The sequence below is a fragment of the Mesoplodon mirus genome, assembly GCF_964341445.2.
Source record: "Mesoplodon mirus genome assembly, chromosome: 3".
Lineage (NCBI taxonomy): Eukaryota > Metazoa > Chordata > Mammalia > Artiodactyla > Ziphiidae > Mesoplodon > Mesoplodon mirus.
Genome location: NC_138978.1, coordinates 88,148,028 through 88,174,006, shown reverse-complemented (window position 1 = coordinate 88,174,006; position 25,979 = coordinate 88,148,028). Strand labels below are relative to the sequence as shown.

The following is a 25,979-nucleotide window of genomic DNA, read 5'->3' as shown; positions in this document are numbered from 1 at the left end:
CTGTTAAATTACTACTCTTTCTTACCATAATCCTGCTCAGAAGCCTCCTGGGAGACAGTCTCTTCCCTCATCAACTCTGTCTTCCTTTTATAGATGTTTTATTTCCGTTTCTATCACCTACTCACTATCTGTTGGAAATAGATACACATTTTTCAGAGAGAGAGAGGAGAGAAGGAAAAGATCCCTGTGGATGTTTTTCCCTCTTTTTTTTTTTTGTTTTTTTTGTTCTGGCACCCACCTGCTGCTCTACCATTTGCTTTTCTTTTAGGTTCCATGAGTAAGGGTAATATTAAATCATACGCTCCACTTCAACCTACTGAAAGTAAAAAGTACATCATCCTGATGAGTGGGGAGAGAGTATGGGTTATTGCATACCACGAATATTTGGAACTGCAAATCAAGAATCTGAGGATGGGGAAGCCATCCTGTTCATTTCATCATGCTTGTAGTTGCAAAAAATAAAAAAATAAAAATGAATTAACAGTTCTGTGAACAATCCTTGCTCTTGAAGAAGTTTTTTTAAAATTAAGTCACATGAATGTAGGAATAGCAAAGGCCTTTTCAAAAAGATCTAGCAGACATTAGCCTATATTTGCAGTTTTTTTCAAATTTTGATTTTTGGGGAAAGTTATAGTTCATATACCTCACAAAATACTTTTGAGTATGTCTTAGGCAAAAACAGATGGCACAAAGTTGTTTATAATAGAGAAGAATCTGGGGGGAAAAAGTTTAAAAAGTTAGTGGAGTGCATTAGGTAAATAAATGCGCTGATCTCAGAGATAGTTCCTTTTATAAAATCTTGTTTCCACATAGTTCTTTTTTTACTCTTGTACCATTTTCATTCCTTTCTTCATTCCTCCTGCCCTCTGAAGGGCAAAGCCAAAACAATTTTCGTGTAACTGTACTTTTTTAACTTCATGTTTGCATATGTCTGATTTTTAATTTGGACCTGGCAATTCATCTCATTTGCAACCAGAAGACCACCTTATTTACAATTAATTAGCCATGTATCAGGGAGCCTCTCTCTTTGTTGGGAAATGTTACTTCCTTATTCAATTCCCTTCCCCTCCCCCAAGGGCCCTTTTACAAGGGAATGAATTCTGTTAAACTAGTACTTTCTTGCCTTGGCTCTCCTCAAAAGCCTTCAGGGAGATAATCTTACACTGTTCTTTACACAAATAGTATGATCATAATTATGTGATGTTTTGATATAGAAGTAAAAAATCAGCCTTTGATGCTGTGACATGTGTTTAAGGTTTGACCTTCGGGTCAGTGACCTTTACGCTAAGAATTATACCTGTCAGCTCCCTGATCAAGACGGTGACTTTCAAGTATTTTCCATTCCTTCTCTGAAAGTGTTACAGGAAGATTTTGATAATAACGATTTCATACAGTAGATCCTACATTTTACTGTGCGAAATTTTTTGTTAATAGAAACACCTTTGTCAGTATCTTCTTCCAATCTCTTCATGTTCCACCTGAGGGGGAGGAGGTAAGAAATATTAAAATTCTAGCTTATATTGGGATAAAACACAGATCTTTAAAAAAGAAGAGCCTTTATCCCCTACTCTATTTAAGATAGACATGAATTTATGTTTAAATTTGTGTTTTGGAGTATAGAGATTTAAGCCCTGTGAAGAGGAGTTAGAAATTCTGACTGGTTTTTAGTCAGAATTTGGGTATTTTTTTCTTATTTCAGAAATTATGGAATATTCCAGATATGCTGAAAACTAGAGCGTAATATAAAAACATCTGTGTTTTCACTGCCTAACATAAAAAAACATGACAAGTATTATCTAAATCATCCAGGAATTATATTGAACAATCAATATAAAGTACTAGTACTGACACATTTATTCAACACTTAATATATGAAGGATAATTTACATACATTATCTCCTTTTATTCTTCCAGTAACCTTATGAAAGGGTTGTTTATCTTCCTATGAAGAAACTAAGGTTCAGAAAGCTCAAATAATAAGATAGTGGTCATACTGACAGAAAGTGGTAGAAGTCAAGAGTTTGAACTCTGATTTAGGTTAGTCTGAGACCCATACATGTTCTTCAGTGTATACACACTACCACTTTGCAAGAGAGACTTTAATGTATTGTGATATAGGAAGGATTTGGATGCCCATTTTTTGTGGCATTATAAACTTTTCATTAAAAAATGAATAGCTACTTAATAAAATCCAATGGGGATGTAATAGCTTAATTTATTTAAGAAGTCATTCATTTAACAGATATTTACAGTGCCTGCTACATGCCCAAACACTGTTGTAGGCACTTGATATTTGTTTATAAAACAGACCAATTCCTGCCCTTGTGGTACTTACTCTAGTATGGAAATCAGACAATAAGTAAAATGTACAGTGTCTTAGATGGTGATAAGTGTTAAACAGAGGAAAAAAATAGGGAAGGGAAAATAAAATGATAGTGTTCAGATTAAAAGTTTAGAGAAGTTGACCAGGTTACCTTTGAATAAAGACCTGAAGGAAGTGAGGGAGCTAGATATATAAGGAGAGCAGGGTCTGGTCAGGAGCGTGCTGATGAGGAGTAGTGATGGGACAGCGTGAAGATGAGGGAAGTGATAGGAGGTAAGGTGTTGCACATTGCAGATAATGTAGGGAGTTGCTGAACATGTAAAGACTTTAGCTTTTACTCTGGTGAGCCACTGGGGTTTTCAGTAGAGAAGGACAAGATCTGACTTAAGTTTTCAGTGCATCTTCTGGCTGCTGTGTTGAGAGTATATTGCAGGGGGTAAGAGCAGAAGCAGGGGTATTAAGTAGAAAGCTGGTGACGTAATGCAGGCAAGGGGTGGTGGTGGCTTGGACTGAGGTGTTAAGAAGTTATTGGATTCTGAATAGGGTTTTAAAGGTATAGCTGATTGTGGAGGTGTCAGAGGGACAGAAATCAAGGACTTTGGCCTGAGCAGTTAGAAGAATGCAGTTCCCAGTACCTGCAATGGGAAAGTCTACAGGAGGAATACCAAGAGCCCCAGTTTTGGTTAAATATTAAGTATGAGATGCCCAGGAGCTGTTCAAGTAGCTCCTCGAAATACAGTTAAGTCCCCTGTGTATGAACGAGTTCTGTTCAGAGAGCGCGTTTGTAAGTTCAGTTTGTTTGTAAAGTCCAACGTAGTTAGCCTAGGTACCCAACTAACACAGTCGGCTATATAGTACTTACTGTAATAGGTTTATAATGCTTTTCACACAAATGATACATAAAACAAAACAAAATAAACATTTTTAATCTTATAGTACTGTACCTTGCAAAGTACAGTAGTACAGTACCACAGCTGGCATACAGGGGCTGGCTTTGAGTGAACAGGCAAGAAGAATTACTGACTGGAGGAGGGAGAGGAGGTGGAAGATGGTAGAGCTGAAGGATTGTCAGCAATAGGAAACAGAGGGCAAGCTGCAGTTTTAAGAACGCACGTTCAAATCTTTGAAAGTTCACAACTTGAAGGTTCATATGTAGGGGACTTTATTTAAAGTTGGAGTTAAGAGAGGACAAGCTGGAAATAAAAATTTGACAGTTATTGACATGATCATATTAAAAGCCATGAGAATAGATGAGATTACCTGGGGAATGGATGTAGATAAAACAGAAGAGTACAAGAATTAAGCCTGAGAGTAAGCCAACATTTAAAAGTTAGGAAGACCAAGAGCCAATCAGCAAAGTCGGAGAACACCAGGGAAATATAATGTCCTAGAAGCCAAGAGAAAAGAGTGTTTCAGAAAGAGAGGGCCATTTACTGTGTCAAATGCTAAAGAAAGGGGACTTCCCTGGTGGCACAGTGGTTAAGAATCCGCCTGCCAATGCAGGGGACACGGGTTCGAGGCCTGGTCTGGGAAGATCCCATATGCCATGGAGCAGCTAAGCCTGTGCACCACAACTACTGAGCCTGCTCTCTAGGGCCAGTGAGCCACAACTACTGAAACCCGCGTTCCCCAACTACTGAAGCCCACGCACCTAGAGCCCATGCTCCACAACAAGACAAGCCACCACAATGAGAGGCCTGTGCACCGCAACGAAGAGTAGCCCCAGCTCAAAAAAAGAATCAACACCAAAACAACCACATCTTATGAGCACACTGCAACCACAGAGAGCCCGTGTGCAGCAATGAAGACCCAATGCAGCCAAAAATAAATAAATAAATAAATTTATTTAAAAAAAGAACAAGATGGGCTTCCCTGGTGGCGCAGTGGTTGATAGTCCGCCTGCCAATGCAGGGAACACGGGTTCGTGCCCCGGTCCGGGAGGATCCCACATGCCGCAGAGCGGCTGGGCCCGTGAGCCATGGCCGCTGAGCCTGCGCGTCCGGAGGCTGTGCTCCGCAACGGGAGAGGCCACAACAGTGAGAGGCCTGCGTAACGCCAAAAAAAAAAAAAAGAACGAGAGAATGTAAAATATATGGGCAAAAATGTAGGTAAGATGTTGGTTGTGGGATGTTGTGAAGTTCTATTGTGATTGCTTCGATTTTTTCACTGAAATCAGAAACAAGATTATCATCTGAGAGTGACAGTAGGGTGGAGGGTTGCTGGTTTGAAGGAAGAGGAGAAAGTATGAAGTAGTGATCTAAGAAGGTGGGAGAAGGAATGGACTAAGGAAACACATTACTGCTAGGATGCATTAAGAGTCCAGCTGAATTTAGTGATTGTTAATTGAAATAAACTTTACGGTTTTATTTTTCTTTGGTCATATTTACTGGCTGAGGTGCAGACTCAAGAGTTGTTAGTGTGTTGACCCAGACTAGTGGTTTCCCAGGCAAGTATGCTCACTACTAAAGAAGAGAAGGGAAAGGGGGGATAAAAGCAAGGGAAGGTCTGCAGTGATTGGAAATTACAACTTTGTTTGGGAAGAGAGGATATCAGGCAGTGAGGGACAGTGAAAAGTTGGTAGGATCCATGGATTATACCAACAAGAAGGAGGATTATTGAGTTTGGGTTACTTCATAAAATGAGTAAGCTGGAAAGAATAGAGTGGTTTGTTTGAAACTGAGATTCCCCTATTTTGGCATATTTAGGTTGCTTTTCGTTTTTCATCATTAAAAAATAATGCTCATGTTAACATCTTTGTATATAAAGTTTTGTGGTACCTTCTATTTCTATAGTCAGTTGTAAAAAGTAGAATTACTGAATTATAGGATATTAGTATTTTTACGACATTCAATATGTACTAAGTAAATTTCCTAAAGAATATTTCCAGGATATGTTCTTGGCAGCGTTTCCATTTCACTAATACCTTGCATACATTAGGTACTTCATACTTGCCCTCACTCTTAGTCTCATTTTCTTTTCTAATTTGGTAGGTCAAAAAAGTCTCTCTTTTTAAATGTATGTATCTGTTGCTCTTTCTCTTTGTGGTTTTCACTTTAAAGTTTAGAAAACACCTTTTTAATTAATTCTAGGAAATGTGATTAAAAGTAAGGATACTCAAAAATTAATGAGAAGGGCTTCCCTGGTGGCACAGTGGTTGAGAGTCCGCCTGCCGATGCAGGGGACACGGGTTCGTGCCCCGGTCTGGGAAGATCCCACATGCCGCCGAGCGGCTGGGCCTGTGAGCCATGGCCTCTGAGCCTGCGCGTCTGGAGCCTGTGCTCCACAACGGGAGAGGCCACAACAGTGAGAGGCCTACGTACCGCAAAAAAATAAATAAAAAAAAAATTAATGAGAAATCAGTCAAGTGATAGATTTTAGTCATTAACTTTCCTATATAGCAGCAATAAACATTTCAAAAGTATCTTGGAAAAAAGAAATTCCATTTGAAATAAAGATAAAAGCATATTTGGGACTTACCTGGTGGCACAGTGGTTAAGAATCCGCCTTCAAATGCAGGGGACACGGGTTCAAGCCCTGGTCCAGGAAAATCCCACATGCCACAGAGCAACAAAGCCCATGCAGCACAACTACTGAGCCTGCTCTCTAGAGCCTGCGAGCCACAACTACTGAGCCCACGTGCCTAGAGCCCATGCTCCACAACAAGAGAAGCCACCCCAATGAGAAGCCCGCGCACTGCAGTGAAGAGTAGCCCCTACTCGCCACAACTAGAGAGAAAAGCCCTCGTGCAGCAATGAAGACCCAATGCAGCCAAAATTTAATTAGTTAATGAACTAATTTTTTTAAAAAGCATATTTAAGAATAGCCTAAATGAAAAATAGCGTAAAACCTAACAAACACCAAAAAAACTTTGCAAAGGGTGTTTTTAAAGGATGAATAAAGGGGAGAGACAAAAGTAACTATGTGTTGTATAAAAACAATCTCAAGAATAATTATTTTAAAAAATAGACAGGGCTTCCCTGGTGGCACAGTGGTTGAGAGTCCGCCTGCCGATGTAGGGGACACGGGTTCGTGCCCCGGTCTGGGAAGATCCCACATGCTGCAGAGCAGCTGGGCCCGTGAGCCATGGCCGCTGAGCCTGCGCGTCCGGAGCCTGTGCTTTGCAACGAGAGAGGCCACAACAGTGAGAGGCCCGTATACCACACACACACACACACAAAAAAAAAAACAGACAAAAGTAATAAATTATATTCATGCCCTAACTTTAAAAATATTATAACAATGCTTATCATTAACCAAGTATTTGGTATATATTAGGCAGTATGCTATCTTGTTGAATTCTTGCAGCATCATTGTAGGTTTTATTAGTGTAATTTTCTAGTTGAGGAAATGGAGATTCCAGGGCACTGAATGATAAATATAGAGTGAGGATTTGAACCTAAACCTACCTCATTTCAAAACCTAGTCTCTAAACTACTAGTCTACTAGTAGTTAAGGTTTGCGGAGGATAAAAAGCACAATATAAGAAGGGGGGAAATTACCTATACCAGATGTTAAAAGAGATTACAAAGCTCTAATTACCAAAATACTGTGAAACAGTCTTTAATAACTGATAAAGTCTATTATATTTTTCAACTCATAATGAAGTGGGTATCACACAAATGAGGAATTGATGATTTATTTAAAAAGTGGTATTAAGACATTTGTGTAGGTGTTTGGGGGGAAAATGAATTCAGGTTTTTATAGCAAAATTTCAGAAGATTTAAAGGGGGTGGAGAGGGAAATCCAAGTGAATGTTTTTAGTTTTAAATTTTAAGCATTATTTCTATTGAAATATTAACTTTATTCACTCAATTGTCTGGTTGAACTTAACTTCCTAAGTCTTTTAGAAAAACAAAATGCTACTTTTTTTTTCATGAAGTGTGTTGAGAAGATTTTGAGAATCACATTTATTTCTTTGGCTTTCCAGACTTTAAGAGCATTTAATAATTACTTATTTGTATAGACCATTATGCTGTACATAATGTGAGTAGCCAAGAAATGAGAAATATTTTCCTTTTCTCAAACTATTTTGTAGCTTGAGATCACACATAAAGTACTACCTATTTCAAATCATCCAAATATATTCTAGTGAATAGAGCAAAAATATTTAATTCACAAACTGTCTTTGTAATAAATAAGATTTATTTGTTCCAGTTTGTGGTCCACTTAATAAGACAACAATAATTCATAGTCTTTTATTTGCTTTGTTCTGAGATTTTATATGTTATATAAACTATATTTTAGTCTTTACTGGCAAAATAATAGATTGAATTAATAGAAGAATTTTCTGAGGAAGACATTTTTAGCAGGAATTTAGAGGAAGGCAGGGTTGGAAGAAGGCTGGATTGCACGCTAGAGCAAGTTGGTACAAAAAGGTAAGAGGGAGTTTGAAATTATAATGATGGCAAAATGAAGGGATAACTTATATTGGTGAACTATACAAAAAGGAGATGATTTTTTAATGTAGAGTGTTTTGTTTTTTTCATATTATTTTCCATTATGTTGTCACAGGATATAACTATAGTTCCCTGTGCTATACAGTAGGACCTTTTTGTTTATCCATCCTATATATAGTAGTTTGCATCTGCTATTCCCAAACTCCCAATCCATCCCTTCCCCAACCTCACTTTCCCCCTTGGCAATTACAAGTCTGTTCTCTATGTCTGTGAGTCTGTTTCTGTTTCATAGATATGTTCATTTGTGTCATATTTTAGATTCCACATATAAGTAATATCATGGTATTTGTCTTTCCCTTTCTGACTTACTTTGCTTAGTATGATAATCTCTAGGTCCATCTGTGTTGCTGCAGATGGCATTATTTCATTCTCTTTTTATGGCTGAGTAGTATTCCATTGTGTGTGTGTGTGTGTGTGTGTGTGTGTGTGTGTGACATCTTCTTTATCCATTCATCTATCGATGGACATCTAGGTTGTTTCCATGTCTTGGCTATTGTAAATAGTGCTGCTATGAACACAGGGGTGTGTGTATCTTTTCAAATCATAGTTTTGTCTTGATATATGCCCAGGAGTGGGATTGCTAGATCATATGGCAACTCAATTTTTAGTTTTTTTGAGAACCTCCATACTGTTTTCCGTAGTGGCTGCACCAGTTTATAGTGTAGGGTGTTTTAGATGTAATACTTAATAGCAGTAATTCAACGGGGTTTTTGGAGTTGGGCATTGAGCAATTAGGTGAAGTGTTTGTTTTTTTTTTAAATCTGGTTTTACTCTTTTAACTACAAGAAAATGCTAGTAATTTTCTTAAATTGAAAACAACTCATGATAAATAATTCATTCGATGAAAATAACTCATTCATATTTTCAGAATGGAACTTTGCAACTTGGCATATATAACACATTATAAATGGAGGCTGATATAGTTCTAAACTGACAATTTGATATTTATCCTATGAACATGCATTTTTCAGATTTCTTGTTTATTTGATAGACATTTGAATATTATTTGTGTAGTCTTTGTAGGAGATAAATGAGTTAGAATCTTTTCTATCTAATAGGGATATTAAGACATATAAGAAAATACTGGGAATTCCCTGGCGGTCCAGTGGTTAGGACTCTGCGCTTTCACTGCCGAGGGCTCGGGTTCAATCCCTGGTCGGGGAACTAAGATCCTGCAAGTGGTGAGGTGCAGCCAGGAAAAAAAGAAAAAGAAAATACTGATTATGAGTCATTATGCTAGGTACAGAAAAGAAGGGGGTTATTTTGTATGTATTCTAGCTTATATTTAAAATTCAGTCATAGCTGGAATGATGAATGTGGTCATTTCCTTTGCCATGCATTTCTTACTCTGACCCTTTAAGAATTTCACAGATGATAATGTAGCCATTTCTTGGACTCTTTCCTATTTATAAAAGATGGTACATTTTATCGACTATGATTTAGGTATCATTTTTCCTTCTCAGGAATGTTTGCAAGCAAACCTTTGTTTTCTTTTTCTGCAGAGGTTACGCACAGAAAATAGACTACTAAAACAGCACATTGAAACATTAGAAAAAGTAAGTAAATTGCTACTTATGTAAACTTCCATTGAATGCACAATAATTTTTCTATTTTAAATAAAGGCTCATGAAATCTGGCACGTCTCTGAAGTTGTGGTATTGACTGCTTAGCTTGCATAGCTTGCATAGCTTACTACTTAACTAAATAACTTGTCAATAAAAATTGATCATTACTAGTCCTTGAACTCTTAAGGTTAAAGTTTCAAACCGAGGTTATTATTAGAGTAACATATTGATGTCATTTGTTTTTGTTACATAACCTCTGAAAAGTATGTTCTTTAGGGGTAACCTAATTGAGAATCCATTCTGTGTAGTATTTTAAAGGTGAATTTCAAATGTTGCCCTGTCGTGCCATATATTAAATGTGGCAGTGCTTTCTTTAAGGCCTAGGATTGCTTTAAGTTTAGTCAAAATGACTGACTGATTTCTTATATAAAAATTCACCATGATGTTGATTTTCAACACAGGAATTGTGACTAAACTTTTGGTTCTTAGAATTATTTTGATACCGCTTGTTACCTCTTCCTCTCTGTTTCATGTAAAATAACTGGGTAAATGTGTCAGTCTTGCATTATTTTTCTTATTGTGCTTTTGATGTAATGTCTTTCGTAGTCTTGTTCCTGATGCTATAAGAATGTATTAAGTAATAAAAGTATAGCCTAAGAGTTTTGGTTTACTAAAGGAAAAACATCTGAATTCACAAACTCTTTTGGGTTTTTTTGTTTTTGTTTTCTTTTTACCAAAGATGAAAATTAGTAGTTTAAAAAATAGTCCTCATGATATTGCCAAGTATCTTAAAATCTTCTGTGAAAGTCTACAGGTCAATATTTAGGAATGAAATGAATGAAGATATAGATTATTTGCATGTTTTTCTTTTGTTTGAAAGTATTGATGGTTTCATATTAAATAGCATGGCAGAAGGATAGGATCTTTGTTACATGTATATTTTTGTTATATAATAATTGCAGGTACATTATATTAAGGATATATTTCTTTCATCTTATTAGTTGGTTTGAAGATAATTCTGCTTTTTTGGTGACTGCAAAAAGGTTGAGCTTAATTGCTTTTAAGTCATTTTGATTTTATCAATATATATTTTTTCCACTAAACAGTTTATAGTAAAATGTACATCTTCGTAGGTGGTCTTTTATCTTTGGAGTAAGACATTTTCACAGAGAAATCATTTTTATTTCATTGAACCTTAAGAATAATAAAGGTGCTGTCTGAAAGAGTTAAGTTTGGATTTTGCTTCTAGAAAATTAAGTACCTTTTTACTGGCTTAGATGGCCTAGGTGTGTTCTTTAGCACTTAGAATTCTGTAAATACTTAGATACCAATTAAAGTCTGTAACTGAAATGTTTACTTACTCAGTTATTGCTAGAGTTTACTATGGTTGAGCTCATTAATTTCATTTGTCATATTTTCCTTGCTTTGCTTCTTTGGAAGTTGCTGTTGCACAAATTGCTGTCACACTTCATAAGTGGAATTGCTTACTCAAATTCCTTCTCCCTTTCATATAAATGATTTGACAATATGGCTGACACTAAAAGTACTTAAAGTATGCTTTAAAAAGAAGATATTAGCTTGTCCCAAATAATGAAAACCCTCTTGGAATTTGTGTTTGATCTCTTCTAGAAGCACATGATTTTCTGCAGTTTATCCTTATTTTGATATATTCTTTTTTAAGAATAGAAACACATGCAATAAAAAATAGTTTTAAAATCTAAATGTCCATCTTAATTACAATGAAACGTAGGTGGAATTTGGGTATGTGTTGTTTCTTCTTACTCCTAATTTTATCACCTTTATTTTGTTTCTTTCTCTTATATTTCTATCTGAATTTTTCCTTTTGTAGGAAAGTGCTTCCTTGGCAGATAGATTGATACAGGTATAGTTTTTTTTTTTTTTTAAGCACTTTCTCTAACATCTAAGGAAAGTCCTAAACCTAAAAATTCATATTTTAATGCATGCAATTTTACATGCATTTTTCTAGAAATAATTTTTGGGGTGGTATCTATGGGTGTAAATTTAATTTTTGATAATAGTGTGTTATCTTTATTAAAATAAACCCATCTTTTGCACGTTTTAGAGCTAACCTTATTTTAAAGTTTATTCCAAAATGTCAATCAGTGGATTCTGTGAAATTAACCACTATTCATTGAAAACATTAGTCCTGCATGTACAATAATATTGCATGAATTGAATTTTTATTGACTGAAAGAAGAATTGTTCTTACGATTATCAGATGAATTTTTCATTTAGTTTCCCAAAATTTGCTGGAGCGATAATGAGCTGCTGGCTAATAATTACTCAGGCTGTTCTGTTCTCTGAGGTGATCTTTTTTTTTTTTTTTTTAACATGTCAAAGTAAGTAACTATACCTCACAAAGGCAGTCTTTCTTGAATCTATCCTAAATTGCTTTACACACACAAAAATTATGTCCTAAGGGACAAGTGACAAGAGCCCAGGAGGCTGAGGAAAACTACCTCATAAAACGGGAGTTGGCCAACATCAAACAGCAGAGTGATGAGGCCAGTGCTAAACTGGAGCAAGCTGAAAATACCATCAGGAAGCTCCAGCACCAACAGCAATGGGTAAGGAGTCTGGTAGTGGTTTTTCTCACCTTTCTCATCCCCTTCCTTTAAACTTTTTTTTTTTTTAAGCACAACTTCTGTGCTCTTGTTTTAAACAATTTTGTTTTCTACTTTAATTGAATTCTTAAGTTAATCAATTTTAAGTTCTGTAATATTTAGAGGTCTTATTGTGGCCTAAAGACTCCTTGTTCTAACTTTTTTTTTTTTCTGTCTACACAGTTTTGTTAGAATTAGGTAATGTTTTCTTTCCTTACATTATATTTTAAGTCACAGCAAATAAGTGATGTATGTCAGACCTGCTTTTTAGGTTTTAGAAATCTGTTTATTTATAAAAGGTATTTTTCCATGGGTAATTATTAAATCTTCTGATAGTTTTGTTAATTGTGTACACGAGATACTACCCAACATGTAGGAAATATGTAACTATCTCATTTAAATCTTTGATAATATGGTGATTTATATCTTGTGAAATACTATAGTCTTCTTACATCAAGACATTAAATTATGGGTTCAGTTATATGCTTACATTTTTTTCAAGAAGAGAGAAGTTGTGAAAATAAAAAAACTGTACTTTTAAAATATTATGTTAACTAACTTAGAGTACTAAACAGCTTCTGATTGTACAGCTATCCTCAGGTACCTTTTGTAACTTAGATATTATTTTCCATTGGCAAATTCAGACAAGTGTGATATTAATAAAGAATATGAGAGTTAAAAAGAAAAGCCAGCTGTTTATCTTTGAAGAGATATTATTTCTTGTTTCAGTTTTCTGTTTTCAAGTAGGAGTTGGATTGTAACAGGAATAGATGGAAAGAGTTGTAGTAAACCTAGAATTCTATATAGGTCTGAAAGGCAAATAGAATGACTTCAAGGTTGGATGTTATTTTTATTCAGAAAAACTAAGAAACATTATCATCTGAGTATGAAAAGCAGAAAACTAAAAGCAAAAAAGAAATTGGTAATTGAAAAAAAACATAACATGAAATTTTTTCTATTAATGTTAATTGAATATGGTTACAAAAAATGAATAGCAGAGTGGTAAGAGAATACATTCATCCCTTGTTATCTGTGGGGGACTGGTTCCAGGACCCCCTGAGGATACCAAAATTCTTGTATACTCAAGTCCCTTTTGTAAAATGGCATAGTATTTGCATTTAATCTGCATATATCCTCCCATATACTTTATTTTTTTTATTTTTTGCACTTAGTAAATATGTTTTTATAATGAAAATTCTTGAAGTATAGCTTTGAACATATATTCAAGAGTAGCACAACAAAACAAATTGAGATTGTGTATTTTTTCCCTTTAAATCTTGGAATTGCTGTTTTGGTATATGAATATTTCATTATAAACATTTATATTGTATGTTAAATATTTAAAAATTCATATTCACACACAGTGTTGCTGTAGTCTCTACTACGTTAGTGCTTCATGCTGCCTCCCATATACTTTAAGTCATCTATAGGTTACTTATAATATCTAATACTGTGTAAGTGGTATGTAAATAGTTGTCTGTGTATGGCAAATTCAAATTTTGCTTTTTGGAACTTTCTGGATTTTTTTTTCCTGAATATTTTCAATCCACGGTTGGTTGAATCTGCAAATGCAGAAGCTGTGACTGTGGAGGGCTGACTGTACTAAAAAGATGGGAACTTAGATGTTTCATTTTGCCTTTGTATGAAATGTCAATAATATCAAAGCATAAAAATAGGAAAAGCAGAATTGGAGGGTCATGTTGAGAATTAAGTTGAACTGAGTTATCAGTGTAATGTGATTTTGTTATTGGAAAAGATAAGTATTATATTTACATTTAGTATAAGCTACAGTCTTTAATACATTAGAGTCATAAATTATTAGTTTTTTTGCACAGTTTTTCATATAGTAAGACCTGTGTATAGATGTGTATCAAAGATAAAAAATGTTGGTTTATAATGAAAAAGCTAAGTGGGCAAGCAAAAACAGCCAGAATGAACTGAAGCTTTTGAAAATAGTTAAGTCTAACAAAAAGAATCTTTGTACTCTAATTCAAAGGACAAGATAGACCCATATTGTGGGGCTGCGATACAACAAGTAGAAATCAAATCTCTACTTCAATTTTGCTTCCATTTTTTTTTCTCGCTAAGCAGACATTCTCCTAAACTGAAATAAACTGTAAAGCAGACATATAAAGCAGCAATGCACAAAAATAGGTGAAGTAACAGAGTCTTCGTTAAATTTCCAGTTTCAAAGTAAAGTGATATTAGATATTAAAGTAACTTGCAAGATTTTTTAAAAAGGATTTTAGAAAATAAGAGATGCTAAAGGCTTTGAGGTTGGCAACTGCAGTTAGGTAATAGTGGTTAGATATCTCAGAAGAGGATCAGTGACCTTGCTGATGCTTCATTAAAAATTCCTGGAACATCTGGCTTGTGAACAATTAGAAAAATAACTTTTACTTGCTAAAAGCTAATTTACTATGCATAAGTCATAACAAACTAACTTTGTTACTATAACAAACAAAAATTTTTACAAGTTGGTAGCGTCTCTCATGATATCATTCTTGACAAGGTAGAGAAATACAGATGAAAATAGTAAACTTAAGTGGCTTTATAGGTGACTAACTATATCAAAATGGCTGTTCATGTTGAAGTAAAGAGGTGTCAGAGGTCTTTGTCTCCTACATGAAGTATTTCAGGAATGTAGGTAATATTTTTTATATATATAAATTTGTTTATTTATTTATTTTATTTTTTTTGGCTGCATTGGGTCTTCGTTGCTGTGCGTGGGCTTTCTCTAGTTGCGGTGAGCAGGGGCTACTCTTCCTTGTGGTGCGTGGGCTTCTCATTGCAGTGTCTTCTCTTGTTGCGGAGCACAGGTTCTAGGCGCACGGGCTTCAGTAGTTGTGACACGTGGGCTCAGTAGTTGTGGCTCGTGGGCTGTAGAGCACAGGCTCAGTAGTTGTGGTGCACGGGCTTAGTTGTTCCGTGGCATGTGGGATCTTCCCGGACCAGGGCTCGAACCCTTGTCCCCTGCATTGGCAGGCAGATTCTTAACCACTCTGCCACCAGGGAATCCCCTAGGAATGTAGGTAATATGTTAATGGTGAGTCAAGATTTCAGAATATTTAAACAGTCTATTCAGAATAAGAAACTAAATAAAAGATTATTTCATAGAAGTAAATCTATAGCCTTGCCTCGAAATGTAAAACTTAAAGATATATCTTAGTGATGCTTTATGTAACAAAATTGAGAAATTGACAGCGAATCAGGAATTACTAATAATATAATGAGACTCCCTGCATTCCTTATCCCAAGTATAGTCTTCTAGAAGTATAATAATCCAGTTCAGTTCTAAGTAGCTTGTAGAAAATTTGTAGTGTTGTATCTGGTTTGAATACCAAAACTCATATGAAATGTTTACAGACTGTGTTATGGCAAGTATAGGAAGATGTGGAATCCCTGGATATTTTTAGACTCTACTAAAGAAGATTTTATAAGAACATCACAGGTATGGTCATTTTAAAGTATTTGAGAGGTGATCTTATGGAAAAGTGGTTAGTCTCTTTTGATATTGCTTCAGAGGGCAGAATGTGTTTAAGATCCAAAGATACAAAATCTTACTAATCGGAATTTTGACAAATGGAGTAGTTTCTTCACAAAGTAGTGAGCATACTACTGCTAGAAAGTGACCATCTGTTGCTAATTGTCTTGATATACAGCCTTCCAATATAACAACATGAAGTCTTCAGAATTCTCTAAGGGTTTCCAGTCTATTCCAGCAGGAGGTATTGAATTACCAGTATAATCAACCACCACCACCACCCTCTACTGCCAGTAGTTTCATTTTATATGCTATAAATAGCTTTGGATTTCATATACAGAACTGAATTCTAATCCTGTTTTGCTAACTTTGTGACCTTGGATACTCAAGGATTGGGTTTCTTTTTTTCTCTAAAATGATTACATAAGGCTAGATTACCTCAAGTCTTTCTTTTTGATTTTTGAAATGAACTTTATTAAGGTATAAATTACATATAATAGAATTCATCAAATTAAAATTAAAATGTATGGTTTGATATGTTTTGATATTAGTTGTATAACCATCACTATCACAATCAAAATGTAGAGTATTTCCATCACCCCCCATGATTTCTCTCATGTCCCTTTGCAGTTCACCTCTCTATCCCAGCAGCCTCTCTGCTTTCTGTCACTGTAGTTTTGCCTTTTCTAGAATTTCATGTAAATGGAATTGTAAGGTATGAAGCTTTTGTGTCTGGCTTCCTTCACTTAACATATTCACTCAATTTTTTTCTTCTTGGCAATTTTTTTTCTTTGCTGTGGTAAAATAGACACAATATAAAATTTACCATTTAAGTTCACAGTTCAGTGGCACTAAGTACATTTATAATTTTTTGCAACAATAACCACTATATTTCTAGAACTTTGTCATCATCTCAAACAGAAACTTTGTATCCATTAAAAAAAATAACTCTCCTTCCCCCCCCTCCACCTTTTTGCCCCTGGTAACCTCCGTTCTACTTTGTGTCTCTATGAATTTTCCTCTTCCAGGTAACTCATATAAGTAGAATCATACAATATTTGTCCTTTTGTGTCTGACTTATTTCGCTTAGCATAATGCTTTCAAGGCTCATCCTTGTTGTAGCATTGCATTAATATCAGAATTTCCTTAGTTTTTATTGTGGCTGAATAATATTCCATTGTATGTGTATATATTTTGTTTATCCACTCATCTGTTTATGCTCATTTTGGTTGTTTCTACCTTTTGGCTGTCATGAATAATACTGCTGTGATCATTAACATACAAATGCCTGTTTGAGTCCCTTCTTTTGAGTATATACCTGGAAGCAGAGTTGCTGGATCAAATGGTAATTTCATGTTTAACTTTTTGGAGACTCAGCAGACTATTTTCCACAGCTGCTGCACCATTTTACATTCCCACCAGTGTACAGGGTTCCAGTTAATTTCTCCACATCCTCAACAACTCTTGTTCTTTTCTTTTCTTTTTTCTTTACTGAGTTTTTATTAAAAGCCATCCTAGTAGCTAGTAGTAGGTGTGAAGTGGTATAAAGAAATTTAAGTAAATGGAAAGATCCCATGTTCATGTATTGGAAGACTTCATATTGTTACGATGTCAACACTACCTAATATGATGTATAGATTTAATCCTATCAACCCTGTCAGTCTTTTACAGAAATGGGAAAGCTGATCCTGAAATTCATATGGGATTACAAGGAGCCCTAAATAGTGAAAACAATCTTGAAAAAGAACAGAGTTGGAGGACTCAACATTTCCCAATTTGAAAGCTGACTACAAAGATAGAATAATCAAAACAGTGTGGCACTGGCAACAGGATAGACATGTAGATCAATGAAATAGAAATTGAGAGTTCAGAAATAAATCCATACATGTATGGCCACCTGATTTTCAGCAAGGGTACCAAGACCATTTGATAAGGAAGAATAGTCTCTTCAGCAAATGGTTCTTGAAAAACAGGACATCACCATGTGAAAAAATGAGCTTTGACTCCTACCACACACCACATAAAAAAATTACTCAAAATGGATCAATGATCCTTATGGTTTTAAAACACGTAAGGATAAATCTTCATGAGCTCAGGTTTTTGGCAGTGAATTCTTAGGTATGGATTCTTTGACACCAAAAGGATGAGCAACAGCAACAACAACAACCGAGAAATAGATAAATTGGTCTTCAAAATTAAACCTTTTGGGCATCAAAGGACATTATCCAGAAAATGAAAGGGCAACCTGCAGAGTGGTAGAAAATATTTGAAACTCACATATTTAAGTGTTTAGCATCCAGAATATATAAATAACCCTTTCAACAAAAAGGCAAACAACTCAATTTAAAAATGAACAGAGAATTGCAGTATTACTTACCATAACCAAGACATGGAAACAGCCTAAGTATCCACCAGTGGATGAATGATTAAAGAAAATGATACACATAAATACACACACACATAGTGCACATGCTAGAATATTATTCAGCCAATAAAAAGAATGAAATCTTGCCATTTGCAACAACATGGATGGACCTTGAGGGCATTATGCTGGGCAAAATGAAATAAGTCAGATAGAGAAGGCACATATCACATGACCCACTTATATGTGAACCTAAAAACAAACAACAGACCCCACCGAGCTCATAGATACAGAGAACAGATTGGTGGTTGCAAAAGATGGGAGGGTGAGTGAAATGTGGTTAAGGGGGTCAAGAGGTAGAAATTTCCAGTTATAAATAAGTCATGGGGATGTAATGTACAGCATGGTGACTATAGTTAACAATAGGCAACTGTATTGCCTGTTTGAAAGTTGCTAAAGAGTAGATACTGCAAGTTCTCATCTCGAGAAAAAAGATTGTAACTACCTATGGTGATGGATGTTAACTAGACATTGTGGTGAACATTTCATGGTATATGCAAATACTGAATCATGATTCTGTACACCTAAAACTAATATAATGTTATATATCAATTGTACTTCAATAAAACGTGTTTTTTTAAGTAAGCAGAAGACTCGAATAGACCTTTCTCCAAAGAAATATACAAATGGCAGCAAACATATGAAAAGATGCTCAACATCATTAGGCTTTAGGGAAATGCAGATCAAAACCACTATGAGGGGCCTCCCTGGTGGCGCAGTGGTTGAGAGTCCGCCTGCCGATGCAGGGGATGCGGGTTCGTGCCCCGGTCTGGGAGGATCCCATATGCCGCGGAGCGGCTGGGCCCGTGAGCCGTGGCCGCTGGGCCTGCGCGTCCGGAGCCTGTGCTCCGCAACGGGAGAGGCCACAACAGTGAGAGGCCCGCATACAGCAAAAAAAAAAAAAAAAACCACTATGAGGTTTCCACACTTAACTAGGATATCTATAATAAGTAAAAAAGAAAAGGAGTGTTGGCAAGGAGATGGAGAAATTGGAACCCTTGTATATTGCTGGTAGAAATATAAAATGGTCAGCTACTGTGGAAAACACTTTGGTGGTTCCTCAAAAGTTTAAACATAGGATTATCATATGACCCACAATTCAATTCCTAGATGTACGCCCAAAAGAATGGAAAACTGATGTTCAGACAAGTATGTGTACACATGTTTGTAGCAAAATCATTCACAAAAGAGTGGACATAGCCCAAAAGTTCATCAACAGAAGAATAGATAGGCAAATTGTGGTATATACATACAATGAAATATTCAGCCATAAGAAGGAATGAAGTACTGATGCATGCTATGAATAATATGGATGAATCTCCAAAACATTAAGCTAGGTGAAAGAAGCCAGACACAAAAGATCACATATTGTATGATTCCATTTGTATGAAATATCCAGAATAGGTAAATCCATAGAAACAGAACAGAGATTGGTGGTTGCCAGAAGGTTGAGTGGGAAAAGGGTGAGAAACTGCTTAAGAGGTTTTACTGTGGACTGATGGAAGTGTTTTAGAGCTAGATAAAAATTTGTGGTTGTACAACATTCTGACTATCCTAAATGCCACTGAATTGTTCATTTAAAAGTGTTATTTGAATTGTGCCTAATTGTCTAAAGAAGAAGGCTACAGAACTGAAGGGTATACGGCTCAAGGAAATGACGCATTTAGTTTGAGTAATTGTGGTAGAAGGTGGAAATAAGGGAGAACATATAACATCCCAGTGCTGAAACCCATTGGTTGAGGTCAGGGTAGGACCAGAAGCAAGTGAGCTAGCTTGTATGAAGAGTCTGAGAGGACTGGGAGAGCCCTCAGGGCTGGAGTTGGGCATGTCTTAATCAGCATTGTAGTTGCACTGAGACTAAAAGGAGAATGCAATGTGGAGTAGTGCAGAGCAGGTCAAGGTTGGCAACTACAGAAGTGACTTACAATAGGTTGTCAGATGAATGCCCTATAGGAACTGTAGCCCAAAGGCAAGGGAGTTTAAGACATAAAAGAGACAAGAATTTGGATTATCAGGAGTTTAGTGGGCTAATGAGAGAGCAGCTTGGGCAAGTGTTGAACATGGAGGCTATTATCCATAGCTGTGATTTACGTGATTTGGGAAGATGTGGTGTTTGGATAGGCCATCTCCGTTAATGTGCCAGAGTAGAGCAGACATATTTTTATATTTATTTATTTATTTTTTTATGTTCTTCTACTTAGGAATAAGGTTGTTCCCAGAATCTCAGTGAATCTGAGATGGTCTCACTTAAAAGGGCTGGAAGTGACAGAGGCCAAGTAGGCTATTATATGAATATTGGAAATGTGGATAGTATGATAGCTAATGAGGGTGACACTCCTACAGTGAAAAGGATCAAGGTGGTCTTCAGTATACTAAATTACAACTAGAAAAAAATGTAAAAAGATAAATAAGAAATACCATGCAAACACTAAGCAAAAGAAAGCTGGAGTGACTGTATTAATATCAAATAAAGTAGACTTCAGACTTCTTGGAATTAAGAGGTACATTTCATGTTGGTAATATGGTCAGTTCCATAAGAAGACATAACAATCTTAGGATTGTTATGTATTTAGAAATATATGTCTCCTAATATGTGTATGCTCCTAATGATAGGGGAGCATGAAGCTGAACTGATAGAACTGAAAAGTGACGTGGACAAATCCACAGGTACAGTTGGAGTCTTAAATACCCCAGTCTCAGTAATTGGTGAAACAAGTAGGGGGAAAATCATTATGGAATGGATATCAAAGACCAACCAACTTGACCCAGTTGGCATTTATGGAACACTTCACCTAATAACAGCAGAATACATGTTAGTTTTAAGTACACATGGAACATTTACAAAGATAGAACATATTCTGGACCATAAGATAAATTTTGACAAATTTAAAGTAACTGAAATCATATGAAGTATCTTCTTTGACTCTTAACAGCATTCAGTTATCTGGAAAATCCCTAAAATATTTGGAAATTAAACAACACATTTTTACCCCTGTGTCAAAGAGAACATCTCAAGGGAAATTAGAATGTGTTTTGAATTAAATGAAAATGAAGACACATTATCAAAATTTGTGAGATCTACCTAAAGCAGTGCTTAGTGGAAATATTATAGCATTGAATGCTTATATTAGGAAAGGAAATAAGTCTCAAACCAGCAATCTAAGCTTCTACCTTAAGAAACTAGACATGTAAGAGGAAATTCAATCTAAAACAAGTAGAAGGAACAAGTAATAGAGTAGAAATTAATGAAATTGAAAACAGTATAAAGCAAAAATAGAGAAAAATCTGTGAAATCAAATGCTGGTTCTTATAAATCATCAATAAAGTTGATAAAACTCTGTCTAGACTGACTAAAGATAGAAAAAACAAAAGCCAGTTTAGGGATGACATTGACTTTTTACAGATGTAACCAAGTTGTCTTGTCTCATATCCTGGATTTGTCTGATTCCTTTCTCATAGGGTCACATTTCCTGTAACCTAGATTCAGTTAAACATTTTTAACATTTAGATTATAGATGATGTTGTGAACTTTGCTTTAAATCGGGAATCACATAGTGTAAGTTCCCACTATTAGTGATGCTGCTGAGTTTGATCACCATGCTAAGTTTGGTTACCACACAGCCTTTCCCTTGTAAAGGTATGGTTTCTTCTTTGCAACAATTAAGTAATACATTGGGAAATACTTCTGTACCAAATAAATATCTTGCTCTCTATTCACCTTTTACCTAAGGGTTTTAGCATCCTCTGATTGGGTTTCCAAAATTGTGATTTTCATATTTTCTCATTTTTTTCTACACTGTTAGCTAATGTTCCTCTGTAAAAGAGACTTTTCTCTTTTTCCCCTTCAATCTCTCTCTCTTACTCACTATGAATACTTTTCTATCACTCCAGGCTCATGGGCTTTTGTTTGTTTTGATGTTTCATATCATATTTAATGATTTTAATGCTATTGGTACAATGATATATATTAAACTTCTGAGCAGCAGTTTTTAAAAGGTAAATTTTATTTTTAATAAATTTTGAGTATTGATATGCTTTAAAAAGCATTTGTGCAGTACTCAATTATTGAGTAATTGTCTTTAACAGATCATTGATTGCATTTTATGCTGGCTTTTGATACTTTGAACCTGATATTGTTGGTTTTCAAAAATGATCGTGTTAATTATTTTTTTAAATTGAGGTGTAGTTGATTTACAATATTAGTTTCAGGTGTACAGCATATATATTCAGAGATTACACTCCATTTAAAGTTATTACAAAGTAATGGCTATATTTCCCTGTGCTATATAATATGTTGTGTTAATTTATTATTTAGTATTTACTACACTAAATAAAATTTAATATTTACTTACATTTAGTACTTTTAAATTAAATAATAAATATTAAACTAAGCATAAGATAAACCAAGCATTGAGATTAAATTATCCCTTTAAGTATTTGTTATACATGTTGCATGTCAGTTTTTCTAGGAAACCCATAGAAGTAGAAATGATCCAATTATATTTCATACAGTTGCATGTCTGACTTTGTCCTTTTTGAGTGTGATGGGGCACAGATGTGTTTATATTGGATGATTTTTCCTGATGAGACCAACTGTCTGAGTCTTGCTTGATCTATTTATAAACTTTTTGCCCTACACATGACTGCTTATCATTCAGGTGTCCTGAATAAGTAATTGTTGTCCAGCAGTTTGTTGGCTAGGATCAGCATATACAAGAAGGATTGTAACACTTAAAGCTGCTGAGTGCTGAAATGACCGCCTTTTGAGGTTGTTGGGACCTTTGTACCAGGAAGTACTTAACAGGAGGCTAGGCCAGATTTCTTTCGATCTTCCTTCCTCTTCCTATAATTCTAGAAGAAAATATGAAATAATTATGTGATACTTTTAAGAACCAAGGATTTGATATGAGGAATAGAAACTAATCTTACTTAGATTAAACACATGAATAAACATTAATAAACTAAAAACTATCCATTAGTGCAAGTTGTGAAATCGTCTAGATAATTTATTTTAGAAAGTGTGTTTGTTAAGCAGCATTTAGAATTGCCCCACACCTGATTTACCTAGTGGGTTTGTTTTTCTTTATGAATATGGAAGTTAATATTTCTTCCTGCATTATAAACACTTTCAAACTCTACTTTGGTGACATTTCAAGAAAAAGCCATTTAATTTGTAATTATTGGTAAATTTATGTACATCTTTCTAAAAATCCACACTAGACTGATGACTTAACACATTAAGCTTGGTAAACTCTCAGTATGCCTAGAAATCTGAACAGAAGCTTTCTTCCAAACTAATTTTGGCCTTAGTCTACTAAGATTAAATGTTTTATATTCATATGTAATCATCTCTTTTCAGCTTAAATAATAAATGAACGTTCACTTTAGTGGAAATAATTGTTTTCTTAACATTTTCTTCATCAAACTATCTTGCAGTTTGTGTATATAAGTAATCAGAGATAATCTTCCACTTTTTAAAGGATGTGTGTAATTTTTCAGATGTTGGGAATAAATAATTTTAAAATGTTATACCAATTTAAAAATTTTATTTATTTTATTTATTTTTGGCTGCGTTGGGTGTTCGTTGCTGAGCACGGGCTTTCTGTAGTTGCAGTGAGCGGGGGCTACACTTCATTGAGGTGTGTGGGCTTCTCAATGCGGTGGCTTCTCATTGCAGAGCACAGGCTCTAGGCATGCAGGCTTCAATAGTTGTGGCATGCAGGCTCAGTAGTAGTGGCTCTCAGGCTCAGTAGTTGTGATGCACGGGCTTAGTTGCTCCACGGCATCTGGGATCTTCCTGGGCCAGGGCTTGAACCTGTGTCCCCTGCATTGGCAGGTGGATTCCTAACCACTGTGCCACCAGGAAAGCCCCCAATTTCTCAAAAAAGTTTAGTGTGGCAAATCTTTAAATAGTACATCCATATTGCTTGGATTTTTTTAAAAAGACTCATTGGAACATGGTGGTAGAGGGGATTACAAACATCTTTTTTTGGATCATATGCTGGGTGGGAGAGCAACTTTTTATTTAAGTTTTTTTCTCCTTTAATATTGTCTTGCATAGAATCATTCTGGACTCTTTGATAGTACAGGCATTTTCTCAGATGCTTTGGATGTAACAATGGAAATGTACCATATTCCCACACTATTACAAATTTTGTTTATTTTTGAAACAAATAGATTTTATAGGTTATTTTTGCAGCATTGAATTTCCACTCCCATTGTTTAATATATGGTTTATGATAGAGGGGGGTTTTGTTGTTGTTTTTTAAACCAAGAGTTGACTAGCTAATTGATTCAGCAAATAATGTTTCTCACTTACTATGAAAAGTACAGTTTAGTTCTGGCAATATAGTGGTAAATCACACTATCCTTGGCATTGATTGTATAGTATTTATAGAAATAGATAACTGTGAAAATTATTTAATTAGAGTGGCAATTAGTACTACAAGAGAGAAGAATACAGGGTTCCATGAAATATGTGGGGTCCTTAAAAGGACATATAATTATCAGGTCTTGAATAAATACAAGAAACATCTTTAAATACAAACATTTACTTTTTACTAGGGCACTTATATATTCTTCAGACATTGAATGTGTGAATTCATTTTTTTGTTGTTTTATTCAAGATACAAATAAAAAAGACTACTAAGGGCATTCTAATTTATCTTTACTTTTGTAACTTTTACAACACCAGAAAAGCACTTGGGATTAAAAAGTAGGTGGGCTAGGGGCTTCCCTGGTGGCTCAGTGGTTGAGAGTCCGCCTGCCGATGCAGGGGACACAGGTTCGTGCCCCAGTCCGGGAAGATCCCACATGCCGCGGAGCGGCTAGGCCCGTGAGCCATGGCCGCTGAGCCTGCGCGTCCGGAGCCTGTGCTCCGCAACGGGAGAGGCCACAACAGTAAGAGGCCCGCGTACTGCAAAAAAAAAAAAAAAAAAAAAAAAGTAGGTGGGCTAGAGACTCCACTAAAAAAAAATCTCTGTCAATTTCATTGGAATGGGATTGCTGGTATCACAGAAGCAGTAAGAGATTCAATGACAAAAGCAAATTTGATGTAAGTGTAGGAAAGTCGTTCATTATTTGTGGACCTTTAAATAAATGGCCCCTTGCTGACTTATCAGCCATTGTAATTGTGGCAGTTGTCATTTGGTAAAACAAATTATATATTTTTCCAGTTTACTAATTTGAATATGAAGTATATTCTTAGGAATTTATTACAAGAATATTATGTGAGATGTTTAATTTTTTTTAGGTGTTTAGATTTTTAATATTATACCAGTAATTCTTAGAACAGTATATATTAAAACAATATATTAAGCTCTTAAAACATATTATTTCAACCCTTATAGGCTTAAATGTTAAGCCATATAAGGGCTCTGTAATCCACATTCCCAGTTAACAGAATTGCCAGTCTGTTTGCCTTGCTAAGTCTTTTTAGTTTACTTATTAGTAAAGTGGAAGTTGTGGTGAAGGTTAAATGAGAATACAAAGCGCTTAGCATGTGCCTGACATATAATGAGCACGCAGTAGTTGTTAGCTACTCTGTTCATTGTTGTTATCATCATAAACTTTAAAACCTATTTTATAGTGAGTGGAACAGGAACGGGAACATCTTAAAACAGAACAGCTGCATCAGAAATGGTCAAGGCTTGGGCTTGATATGATAGCTGTTATTAAACCTCACTTTAGGGGACTTCCCTGGTGGTGCAGTGGTTAAGAATCTGCCTGCCAATGCTGGGAACACGGGTTCGAGCCCTGGTCTGGGAAGATCCCACGTGCGGCAGAGCAACTAAGCCCGTGTGCCACAAGTACTGAGCCCATGTGCCACAACTACTGAAGCCCACGTGACTAGAGCCCGTGTTCCACAACAAGAGAAGCCACCGCAGTGAGAAGCCCGCACACCGCAACGAAGAGTAGCCCTCACTCGCCACAACTAGAGAAAGCCCACGTGCAGCAACAAAGACCCAATGCAGCCAAAAATAAATTCATTAAATAAGTTTTTTTAAAAAAACCTCACTTTGAGCTTCTCTTGGCTTTGATGATTTCTTCCTTCCTCTCAAAAGTTTATCATTCTTTTCCTGACCTCAAGTCAACCTCATAAAAGC

General features: G+C 35.6%; 1 protein-coding gene across 11 annotated transcripts in view; it reads left to right on the top strand.

Moving 5' to 3' along the window:
• The window catches only part of EVI5 (ecotropic viral integration site 5), a 236,174-nt gene that overhangs the window by 113,043 nt on the left and 97,152 nt on the right, over positions 1 to 25,979 (top strand). For 5 of the 11 annotated variants that reach the window (XM_082613396.1, XM_082613395.1, XM_082613394.1 and 2 more), the window contains 3 exons: positions 9,282 to 9,335; positions 11,194 to 11,226; positions 11,786 to 11,932. In XM_082613396.1, the coding sequence (XP_082469522.1) occupies positions 9,282 to 9,335; positions 11,194 to 11,226; positions 11,786 to 11,932 (234 nt within the window). Of the gene's footprint in view, positions 1 to 268; positions 513 to 9,281; positions 9,336 to 11,193; positions 11,227 to 11,785; positions 11,933 to 17,113; positions 17,232 to 25,979 lie in introns of those variants that run through there. The other 6 variants (XM_082613399.1, XM_082613397.1, XM_082613400.1 and 3 more) reach the window with 4 other exon arrangements.